General features: G+C 34.3%; 1 protein-coding gene and 1 long non-coding RNA gene across 4 annotated transcripts; one reads left to right on the top strand and one right to left on the bottom strand.

Moving 5' to 3' along the window:
* Positions 1-820: 820 nt before the first annotated feature.
* On the bottom strand, positions 821-2,411 carry LOC140987161 (uncharacterized). The gene is made up of 3 exons (XR_012177080.1): positions 2,124-2,411; positions 1,934-1,989; positions 821-1,283 (listed from the first exon to the last, which is right to left on the bottom strand). It is a non-coding gene; the product is annotated as an uncharacterized lncRNA (long non-coding RNA).
* A 1,866-nt stretch (positions 2,412-4,277) lies between these two features.
* Positions 4,278-11,219, top strand: LOC140987531 (potassium transporter 10). Of its 3 annotated transcripts, none has more exons than XM_073456072.1 (9): positions 4,278-4,429; positions 4,708-5,143; positions 5,559-5,784; positions 6,454-6,699; positions 7,744-7,794; positions 7,951-8,211; positions 8,362-8,529; positions 8,807-9,061; positions 10,168-11,219. In XM_073456072.1, the coding sequence occupies exons 2-9, from the start codon at positions 5,018-5,020 to the stop codon at positions 11,205-11,207; spliced, it is 2,373 nt and encodes a 790-aa protein (XP_073312173.1). In that variant the 5' UTR covers positions 4,278-4,429; positions 4,708-5,017; the 3' UTR covers positions 11,208-11,219. The 3 variants fall into 3 exon arrangements, with proteins under 3 accessions (XP_073312173.1, XP_073312172.1, XP_073312174.1); XM_073456071.1 differs by having other exon boundaries at positions 4,282-4,429; positions 4,523-5,143; XM_073456073.1 differs by lacking the exons at positions 4,278-4,429; positions 4,708-5,143 and having other exon boundaries at positions 5,643-5,784; positions 6,519-6,699.
* The last annotated feature ends 835 nt before the right edge of the window (positions 11,220-12,054 follow it).

Raw genomic sequence — 12,054 nt, 5'->3', positions numbered from 1 at the left:
CTTTAACAACGGTTTTACAAGACCTACGACAACAGTTTTTCACTGTCATCTTTTATGTCTACGACAACGGTTTTTCACCGTCGTCTTTGAGCTTACCATTTAACCACAGAGGCTTTAACAACAGTTTTTTTGACCTACGACAACGGTTAAAAACCGTTGTCTTTCGCCTTTTTTCTTGTAGTGTGCGTTGTCTATTTGGGTTTATCCGGATCACATAAAAAAAATAACGAATGCGAATTCCCAATATTTTATATAAATTTTTTTGGATAATTACCTACTGGGTGGAAATATATTTGTTTGAATTAGGACTGGAAAAATTTCCTAAAATCTCAACCCATCTCGAATCCTGTCTTATCATCATCTCCAAAAAATCCAGACCTATCGTTTTCACAATCTGAGTTGTCATGATTATTCTCGTCCCGATTAATATCAAAAGAGAGATCGTAAATAAAATCTAATCTCAATGTGATTCCCAACCAGTAATAATATTATATTTATTAATTAATTTCTTAATAGGTTGGACTATTAATTGGGCTTAAGCCCATACATAAATTAATTGGGGAACTAATAATTGTTTAATATTGAAATTCAGGAGGTCACTCATCTCATAATTGTCTCAAATAAAACACGTTTAACTTTAGAATTTTTATGTGATGAGCTATCGAAAATAAGATTTAAGTGTTTGGTTTTTTTTATAAAAAAACCTAAACACACAGTCGGTAGTGGAGGGTTCGATAGACCCCTATTTGTATATAAACATAAAAGAGTAGTACAGATAAAACCTAAAAAGAAGGGGAGTAGACCAAAACTTCTCCAAAAGGCTAGACAATATAACTTCAAAGCATAAAGCAGTACATATTAAAGCAGTACATACAAACATACATCAAAATAAACAAAACAATGTGCAAGGAAAACTATGCAGTAAACGTCCACCAACTACCGCCCAAAAAATAAACGGAACATCATCATCCAAAAAATGAGACAAGGAGGTCAACCATAAAGTATACTCAACTTGCTCTGCTGAGACCTGAGATACCTGCACCTCTGGGAGTGCATACAAAATGAGAGTGGCAAAGAGTTACATGCAGGGATCTGAGAAGTCACCGAAACATTCACTCTTTTATCATTCTCCGGACCAACCTCAAGGGGTGGGTATTTTAAATCATATTCTCCACTTCTGTAACAAATCGTTCATCTCATTTTACAGAAATTAAGTTCTTGGTTCACCTTTAGAAGGTTGTCTCCAATATTAAAGTATTTCTTGAAGGAGATGAATATAAGACCTGAAGATATGGGAACAAATGTTAAAACAAAATGCATTGAGCAAACACGTTTGGTTTCTGATGTGAGTACATAGAACTGGATCTTACAAGAGTTAAATCAACTGATTTAAAACAAGAAAGTTTCTGCTATGCAGAATCACATCTGGAGGAGTGCACGAAGGCAGAAGAAAATAAGTCATTCCAAGAAAATCCAAAGATTACATCAGCAGTTTAGTTAATTTCTAGTATAGGGTATAAAAGCAAAGGAGCTTGACTGTAATTGGATTCATTCTTGGTCATAGTAATAAGGTCTTCTCGCTGAATTCTAGAGTCTTCTTCTACTGCACCCATTATTCTCTATTATTCACTCTTGTTCCATAGGAGATCGGCAATCTCGAAAATACTCCGTAACACTATCTTATATTTACAGATGGCATTATAGAAAGATAATTGGAAAGTCGTAGACAACAAAAAGTCCCTCATTCAAAGAAATATATTGTGCTATATTATAAGGTAAAACAGTTAAAACATTTTGGACAAACTTTCAAAGAACATCTATCATGCTTTATAATATAATAAAATATAAATAATTTTTTTGGTAAGCTAACTTAGTTCGGTATTTGGACGACCATTTGTACATATATAATAAATATAAAAAACTGAAAACTTACTTGTGATCATGCCAATCTGCCACAGAGGCTCCAAGAGATGCGCATACCCCCCAACGCTTGATAAAATTTCAAGGAACACAACAGTCACACATAAAAACAAGAACCAAGATTAACTAAAAAAAACCAAAATTGAAAAAAAAAATCAGAACGTTGAGAATACAAATAAAGAAAAGAACACAAGATCTCGTACCAACCCTAACACCAGAGACAACAGCTGCTCTTTTGGGACCTTTCTTCTTTATTACAAAGCTTGATCCTATGAACCCACTTGAGAAAAGAGAGCACAAAGCCTTTGAGATTGTCATTGGAGAAGACCGTGATAGATATCTAAATCTTATTCTGTTCTCTATTGATTTTAATGGGAATAATCAAATCATAGCCGACCTACCTGATCCTTCAGATCTCAGGCTCAATCATGCATGAAACCTATTTTTGGGTTCTTGTTTGCTACTGGAGATGGCAATATCGTTCTGCTATGCTCAATTATTAAATTAAATTTAATGATGCAATTTTGTTGTTATTATTTTTTGCTTTTTTCCAATAAAGATTTCCTTCTTTCTTTTCTTTTTCCGCTAAAAATATTTCGAGAAAGTTAGTGAGTGGTTAATCCACGAGATGTACGCCGGATTATTCCACAGGATTAGTTGTTAGCATGTTAAACCTAATCATGAGTGAGTGATATATCGTTCTCATGGGTAAAATGACTTTTAAAATCATAGACTTTCTCAATAGAATTTAATGGATTTTGTACATGGAAATATGTTTTATCCATATAATTATCTTTATATATATATCTACTACTTTTAATTCAATGGGGCCTCTTCTTAACGTGGATGTTGAAGGCTTTTTTGTTTGACCTAAAATACTCGTATTAGCTTTAAATTTCTTCTCCTAAGATTAATAATTATTGTGAAAAATATTAACGTTATACATCATATATATAACTTAAATTATTTTCTTTCAAATATATAANTTTTTACGATGATATTAATTTGTACTAAAAAAGTGTATGTGCATTGCACGTGAAAATGATTTTATTGGTAACATTTTTTTCTATTAAAATTATTTAATAATTGCAATCGTAGCAATGAACGGTGGAATTCTCTAATTTTCGTTTTTCAGTCTATGACTATCAACATTTACTCAATCTCATATATTGTTAGGATCGACTAAATATTTAGAGTGGGTGAATGAAGACCTAGTAAAAATTTCGGCATGATTGGTTTGGGCTAACAAAACATAATCAATTTATCTCAATTTGGTTGAGATATAATTTAGCAAGATAAAATATATGCGCGAAAAAAAACTCGTGTTTAAAGTTAAACCAAATAAATACTAACACCAGAATCGGCAGAGTCAGCTATCCCAATGCTAAAAAAATTCATCATGTTCAATCAATACGTTTCCGTCAATGAGGCAGAAAATGAACAAAGATCTCAAAGAATTAGAAGAAGACCGAAATAGAGGCTTATTTTTTAAGGTGGGTTATCAAAAATGTCCATATGAGTACACACTTTGGATATCAAATTTGTGATATCGTTTTATATTTGGAACTTTATTTTCAGATGAGCTATAAATTTCTATCTAATTATCGAATAGAAAAAAATAATTAAATATGATTTAATTGTAACACTTTCCAAACCTTCACCATAATATAGCAAAAAGAAAGTGAGAATTTGGGTTAGTGGCACAAGCTATGTTTCCATTTTTGGGTTTTAACTTTTAATAACGAACAATGCCAAGGGGTCTCTTCGGGTTTAAGTTTGTAAGAAATTAATACAAGCTATGCCAGTAGATTTTATATCATGCGAACGCAATTCGAATAATTATAATAATAATAATTCCATTCACTTGGAGTTGGAGTTGGAGTTGGAGTTGGAGTTGTTAACAAACGAGGACCATTGACAAATCAAACGAATAAATCACTAACCAAATTAAACACGTAACTAGTTATTTTTCTCAAACTTTGCATTATCACCATAATAATTACTACTCGGAAATGGTTCCATCTTTCTCTCACATATTTTTATTAAATAATGTAATATAATATTTGTCTCACCTAGCTTTAGTACCACAATTACATTACATAACATTTTTCAAATTTTTTATTAAAATATTATTTGATACATTGTATGAGATAATTACAGGACATGGATAATAGTGATAAAAAATTAATTAGATATATATAATTTATGTAGTGTAATAACATGACTTTATATTAATTTTAATGTACATGTCAATAGTTATTGAATAAATGAAAATAGATATTGGTTAAAAAAAAAAACCGAAAAATAGAGAACAATTATACAAAATTCGTAAAACGTGTAATCGGGGAATTGACTACAGAGAAATTACAACCTGCTCGCTCTCGCTCTGTAAAGATACAGACAGGAGAAGAACATTTATATTGAGGAAAAAAAATTGTCTGTTACAGACATTTTACTTTCCTTCAACTTGTTCACAAATGAAACATAGAGACGTGGAAGTTTAAAGAAGGCTAGTTTTTATTTGAATCTTGAATTTGCAATTTCTTAAGAAATATTTTAAGCTTTTTTGCCATCTTTTCAAGCATCTCTCATCCGGAATCAGGAAGTAGATATTTAATTGCCCGGAGTGAAGATTTGAGAATCACATTTATTTTGAGTTGAGCCCATTATGGATTGATTCGCTTCTGAAGAACCTTGTATTGTTTGAGAACCATTTATAGGAGTTTGGAGTGGCATTAAGAATTTTAATGGTGAAGTTCTTCCCTCTTTGATGTTGGTGCTTGATAGGTGGTTGTGTGGCTGATGTTGAGTTGACCCCACTTCAGAATTCCCTGCCAGAGCCAGCTATGTCTTCGTAACTAAAGCTTTTTTTTTTTTTTTTAAATCTCTTCTTGTACTCTTTGTCGTCCTCCTTAAATTGGGGTTTTGCGATATTTATTTCTTACTCCGACACAAGTTTTGTTTTCTTAAATTTTGGGTTCGATCTTCAGTCCACGAAATTAGATAAAGTTGATTTCTTATGATTCTTGTTAGTTTTATGTAAGGTGGGGTTTAAATAAGTTGAATAGGCTCTTCTGTTTTTAAAGACTAAATAAAGATGGCATCTGAGGTGGAAATTGATGAAGACAACACCACCAAGGGAAGCATGTGGGTTTTGGAGCAGAAGCTTGATCAACCTATGGATGAGGAGGCTGGACGACTTAGAAACATGTATAGAGAAAAGGTAAAATCGAAATCTCTTTTACTTCTTTCGGTACACTGAATGAGTTTAACATGTGTACCCGGTGGGTCACGGCTAGACCAGAATCATCGACCTGGTGCCACTAAGTTGATCTATTTTCTCATTCGTCTGAATTATTTTTCTATTGCCTCCAGTGATAGTATTTATTTGCTCTGTCGAAATGATTGTATGATGCATAATGTAACATCTTGGTTCACTTTATTTGAACTCTATCCAGGTGGACTGGATGGCATCATGGGATTGGTGTTTTACTATATATACAAAAATAAATTATCTATTTGGCTTTTGCCATAGTTGCTATAAATTCTGGAATATGTGGATTTAGAGGATTATCATTTTGTCTCTGCCGATGATGTTGTTAGCTGTTCTTTCATTAATTTTTCTTTAAAAAAAGCAGAAATTCTCGGTAATTTTGCTGTTAAGGCTTGCGTTCCAGAGTTTGGGAGTGGTATATGGAGACCTGGGAACGTCTCCCTTGTATGTGTTCTACAATACTTTTCCTCATGGAATTCAAGACACAGAGGATGTTATTGGTGCCCTTTCATTGATTATATACTCCCTTACATTGATACCGCTCCTTAAGTACGTGTTCATTGTATGCAGAGCAAATGACAATGGTCAAGGTAAGATGCTTTATGCTAGAAATTATCATACAATAAGGTTGTATTTGATGGAATGATTTGATTTATAGGAAAAAATTTGAAATCTAGTTTTTTAAAATTCATGGGTTTGAAATGAGATATAGTTGGTTGTCGTTTCAAATTCTTCCAAAGTACAAAGGAAAAATTGGGAAAAAGGAGGAATCTAAAATGCCTTCATCAACTTTTTATCGAAACATAAATGATGGGTTTGAGTGAGGATTTTGAAATCCATTCATTTCAAATCTGCATGGATTGATGAATTTCAAACTCATAAGTTAAAACTCTTCGACTCGCATGGATTGACAAAGATCAAGTGAATTCCAACTCCATTCTACGTCAAGATGCGTGTCATTTGAAATTCATTCTACAAATTTTCTTTCCACAAATCAAATTAATGAATCTAAGAACAACCTAAATTTTTCCTCGTCTACATAATTAATATTTGCTTCTTAAATGTTTTCTCGTCTACATAATTAATATGTGCTTCATAAATAATATAGTGGAAACACGTCAGAGAAGGTATTGTGTCCCTTCCTTTAGTTTTGAGTCGCTTGCTTTTGAAGCTTATATGAATCACTTTCCTTCGCCAAAAGTTACTTGAGAATAATAGATAGATCAAATAGTAATTTATCTATCTTCTCATGTATTTAGGAGGAACTTTTGCTCTTTATTCATTACTTTGTCGGCATGCTAAAGTGAAAACTATTCCCAATCAGCACCGGACTGATGAAGAGCTTACTACGTATAGTCGTACCACATTCCACGAGAAATCATTTGCTGCAAAAACCAAGAGATGGCTTGAGGCACATGCATCCAGAAGGAACACCCTTCTTATATTAGTACTTGTTGGGACATGCATGGTGATCGGTGATGGAATTCTCACTCCTGCTATATCTGGTATTTATTAGCTTTGTGTTTATCCCTTTTTCTCCTGTTACGGTATTTGTTACCATCAACAGTTTCTGATCCATACTGTATCATGTAAGAAACAATCAAGTTATGCTTGAAGCTTTTGTTGACCTGTGTTGACAGTGCAAGCAAGAGTTATAGTAAGCAGTTATAAATACATTTGAGAGGGGGAGGGAGGAAGAGTGCACTTATTAGGCTGTTGATTATATTTAGGAAGTTAAAAAATATGAAAAGTCATTACGATGATGGGAAACGGATGAATATTCATTGAAGTTGGAGATGAAATTTCTGTATTTTCTTTTCTAAATGGGCACAAGAAGGTGCAAGATGTGGTAAAATTAGTTGTTGACTCAACGTGGAGTGATAATTTGTAAATCACCATTGTTAGGTTTCTACTATTTCTTTCATTCAGGAATCCTTAATTCATGGATTATTCACACTTGGAGCTGAATATTGATGCTCTGAAACAAATTAGAGAAGTTGGACGCCGAATCTGGAGAACTTGTGTTCTTTATTTGTGTATCTTATTAGTTTTGAGTACTCAAGCATCTTGTCACTTTCTCGAAAGAAGGCGAAATGACATTTCTATTCACTTTCCAAGTAATTGACATCTAGACATACACCATTAGAATCTTAATTACAATACATCTGGATATTAAATAATAAATATTTGGAGCTTTGGGCTGTCAAAATAATAAACTTTGAAATCAGTGGCAAATCACAAAGTTGAAACATACATAGACTGAGAAGGCGTGGCTGATGATATCTTCTGTAAGACTAATTTGATCTGACTCGAACAGATAGTTAGCAGATCGAATTCATGAGATTTGTCCAGTAAAACAATGATATTTGACAAGGTCCAGTAAGAACTTGTCAAATCACAATCAGGTAAAATCAGAAGTCTAAGAATTTTTTGTAACAGTTTCTTGTTCAGTTGTTGAATTAATTAACATTATTGTTTCCATCTTTTATAAAAAAAAAAAATTAAGAAGGATTTCTATTTTAACCAATGTAAAATGTTGAATGCTGCAGTTCTTTCAGCTTCTGGAGGAATCAAGGTGGACTATCCAAAGTTGAGCAATGGTATTTCTTATTATTACATTAAATTATGATACTACTTGAATTATTAATTTTTGTTTGTGCAATATTATCTTCCATTTCATGGTCATCATCAGTTTCCCGAACTCAGTTTTTCTTTGGGTATTTATTATGAGAGTGAGCCTGTGTTCTTTGATGCAGATGTGGTTGTACTTGTTGCTGTAGTCATATTAGTTGGTTTGTTCAGCGTGCAACACTATGGAACAGATAGAGTTGGTTGGCTCTTTGCGCCAGTTGTACTACTGTGGTTTCTCATGATTGGAGGCATCGGCATCTACAACATATGTAATTATGATACTTCAGTTCTGAGGGCTTTTTCACCTGTATACATATATCGTTACTTTAAAAGGGGAGGAAAAGACGGTTGGACCTCCCTCGGAGGGATCATGCTTAGTATCACAGGTGTATCTCTTGTGTTTTTACTCTTTTTTACCTCTTTCTTTCTTTCAGTTTTTCCTAGGAGTTACGAGAGTTTAATGGGGAGAGGTTTGACTTATTTCGAACTCGGATATGAGCAAGAATATAATTAAAAACCATTACTTACTGTTGCAGGCACTGAAGCACTTTTTGCTGATCTTGCCCATTTTCCAGTTTCTGCTATACAGCTTGCTTTTACAGTGGTCGTGTTTCCTTGCCTTCTTTTAGCCTACTCTGGGCAAGCAGCATATCTAATGGAAAATAAAGAACATGTAGTCAATGCATTTTATCATTCAATTCCTGGTATGGCTCAACCTTGAATTCTAATACCTTCCTATGGCTGCCATAGAATTGTTTTAGCTGTTGGTTTGAGTGTTTTGAACAGAATATTAATCAGAATCTGTGATGTGAAAGTGCCACTTGGTACTGAAATCAATTCTTTTAAGGAGAGAGTATTTCCGTTTAGGTTTGATTGATTGGCATTTGGAGAATCCTCTGATGCTAATGCCTTTTGTTCCGCTTAACGACAGATTATGATACATTACTTATAATTTCATGTCTCATTGATTTCTGTGTGCAGAAAAAATATACTGGCCAATGTTTATTGTTGCAACTTTGGCTGCTGTTATTGGTAGTCAAGCGACAATTTCTGCAACTTTTTCAATAATCAAGCAGGCCCTTGCACTAGGATGTTTTCCAAGAGTCAAAGTTGTCCATACATCGAAGAAGTTCCTGGGGCAAATTTATATTCCTGATATAAATTGGATTTTAATGGTTCTTTGTATTGCTGTAACTGCTGGATTTAGAAATCAAAGCCAAATTGGCAATGCTTATGGTAAGTTTTTTGCATCGATTTTTTAAAAAAAATACCTATGCATTCTTTAAAAATCCTATGCATTCTCCAAGCTCTGATACTATACATGTGATGATGCTTCCAGATGATTTGTTTGCTGTATTTGAACAACTAAATAGAAATTGTATACCATAAACACAATTTGTTTATTAATTTAGTTGTGGTATGGACCCAATTATATTGGCCTATAAAATATGTTGGGCTTAGATAGTGAGGAAAGTGCTAGAAGCAAGGAATGGAGGAGGGAAAATTTGGTTTGAGGGAATTAGTTCACACCTATTTTGTTGTTATGATAGCTTGTGCCAGGGGAAAGGAAATTGTAGCATTTCTGTTACAAATGTCCCATATCGAATATTAAAAATAATAAAGATTAGTTTATAAATCCATAAAGGTTACACCACCCAATAAACAAGTTTTTTGGCATGGTCAAGATCAGAATGCAGTAGTGATATATTTCATGTTTTTATACTCTTTTGTGTTGTGGTTGTACCATATTGTTCCATGGATCTTTTAATTTTGTCTTCCCTGTTGGTGCGCACCATTGAAAGTGTGCTTGTGTTAGACCTGGCTACCATGCTGAGTCTCATCCAAATTAATTATCAGTTTCAATATATATTACCAAAATTTATGGAAATTTTGATCAAAATTTTGAGGATAAAGTAATGATCTATTTTGATTCTATATTTTAAATAATGGATATAATATTTTTGAGGATGCAACAGATAAGTCCGTGGGCACGATTGTTTTCTTGAAGAAACCTTACATTCTCTAAGTATTTGGAAATTTTTTGTTAAGAAACTTATATAATTTATTTTACAATAGTGATAAATATTCTCGGGATTTTAAGTTTTGGGGAAAAAATTAAGTTGAATTCCGTTCGGGTAGATTAGGAAATTCTAAATTTTGAAGGAAATTTAAAACAATGGTCTCTCATTAATGCTTCCAGGACATTCTGATTACGTCAATGGTTGTTTTGAAGCTTCTCTCCGTTTTTGGATTGCTATATAAAGCGTTGTGAACATGTTAATTGGAATTGAATCGAGCATATTTGGTTGTTTCTGTATCACCTATGCATGACATGACAACAGGTACTGCAGTTGTGATCGTGATGCTTGCAACAACTCTTCTCATGACACTAATAATGTTACTAGTTTGGCACTGCCACTGGATCCTCGTCCTTCTGTTCACTTTCTTCTCTCTTGTGGTGGAATGTACATATTTCTCTGCGGTACTTTTCAAGATTGACCAAGGTGGTTGGGTCCCACTTGTGATTGCTGCTGCGTTTCTGGTCATCATGTTTGTGTGGCATTATGGAACAGTCAAGCGCTACGAGTTCGAGATGCATAGCAAGGTCTCCATGGCTTGGATCTTGGGTCTTGGTCCCAGCTTAGGGCTAGTCCGTGTTCCTGGGATTGGCCTTGTGTACACTGAGCTAGCCAGTGGAGTCCCTCGTATATTCTCACATTTCATCACAAACCTACCTGCTATACATTCTGTGGTAGTATTTGTGTGTGTGAAGTATCTTCCAGTTTACACGGTTCCAGTAGAAGAAAGATTTCTTGTGAAACGTATTGGACCCAAAAACTTTCACATGTTCCGTTGCGTTGCAAGATATGGTTACAAAGACCTTCATAAAAAGAACGATGATTTTGAGAAACAATTGTTCAACAATCTCTTCCTGTTTGTTCGTCTTGAATCTATGATGGAAGGGTGTTCAGACTCTGAGGAGTACAGTTTGTATGGACAACAAACTCAGCAATCCACGGAATTCCTGCTGAAAGATGATGCTACAACATCTCTGGATACTACTATCTCGTCATTGGACTCGATTGTGCCTGCTTCTAGATCTCCTATGCGTGGAAACAACACTGGTGCATCATCATCAGGGAAAGAGAGCGGCCAAACAGAGGGTGATGAACTGGAGTTTTTGAGTAGTTGTAGGGATGCAGGGGTGGTGCACATAATGGGAAACACAGTAGTTAGAGCGAGGAGAGAATCTGGGATACACAAGAAAGTGGCTATTGATTATATATATGCATTTCTTAGGAAGATTTGCAGGGAAAATAGTGTGATATTCAATGTACCTCATGAAAGCCTTTTGAATGTTGGACAGATTTTTTATGTGTGAATTTTTTTTTTTTATTATTGTCGGTATGGATGGTCTTTCAATTAAAATAAGAAATTTGAACAATTCTTTGTTTGTTAAAAGAATCGGGCAAGAATAATAATCCTAAATCTAACAGAGTTTGGAAAAGAATGTTAAGCCTCATGTTAATGCAGTCCTCTCCAGTACTGAGTTTGGAAATCCCCTTACTGCCAAACCTACTTCCTCTGTTGGTGTCCACAGCAGAGCAGTATGCTGAGATATTGAAACTTTTGGATAAGATTCGAGCTTATGATATTCCTCGCTCTCCCATGGTAAATATGGCAGGTAATCATGATACTTCTGCCTCTACTTGTCCCTTAGAATGGATTATTGATGCTGGGGCAAATGATCACACGGTTGGTCGAAATGCAACTTTGCTCCACTCTCGGTTTTATAGTCCAATGATTTAGTTAAATTGCCTAATGGTAGCACAACCAGTGTTTCTCATATCGGTTCTGTAGCCATGACAGATTCTATCGTTCTCAACAATGTTCTTCGTCTTCCTGATTCCCATCATAATTGCTCTCTATCTCGCGGTTTACCACCGAAAACCATTGTTCTGTCATTTTTTCCCTTATTTTTTTTTAGTCCAGGATCTACGGAGTGGGAGGATTCCGGGGATTGGTAAGGAGAGACATGGATTGTACTACCTAGATACTTCCAGCCTACAACCAACACCACAAATTTTGAATCATCCTGATGTTAATAATAGAAAGTTTTACTGTCATACATTGGTTTCTAATGCATCTGATAATACTTGCAAGTTTACTAAAGAACTTGTTTGAAATCAACGTATTGGACATGTTACTTAAATCGAATGAAATTGTCA

This window comes from Primulina huaijiensis, chromosome 11, assembly GCF_012295235.1.
Source record: "Primulina huaijiensis isolate GDHJ02 chromosome 11, ASM1229523v2, whole genome shotgun sequence".
Lineage (NCBI taxonomy): Eukaryota > Viridiplantae > Streptophyta > Magnoliopsida > Lamiales > Gesneriaceae > Primulina > Primulina huaijiensis.
Note: the sequence above shows the minus strand (reverse complement) of the source record. Positions and strands in the feature narration are given on the sequence as shown.

Coding starts and splice junctions, on each gene's coding strand:
- LOC140987531 (XM_073456072.1), top strand. CDS start 5,018: ATGGCATCTGAGGTGGAAATTGATGAAGACAACACCACCAAGGGAAGC. Junction 8,212..8,361: donor GATCATGCTTAGTATCACAG/GTGTATCTCTTG, acceptor TTACTGTTGCAG/GCACTGAAGCACTTTTTGCT. Junction 8,530..8,806: donor ATTTTATCATTCAATTCCTG/GTATGGCTCAAC, acceptor TTCTGTGTGCAG/AAAAAATATACTGGCCAATG.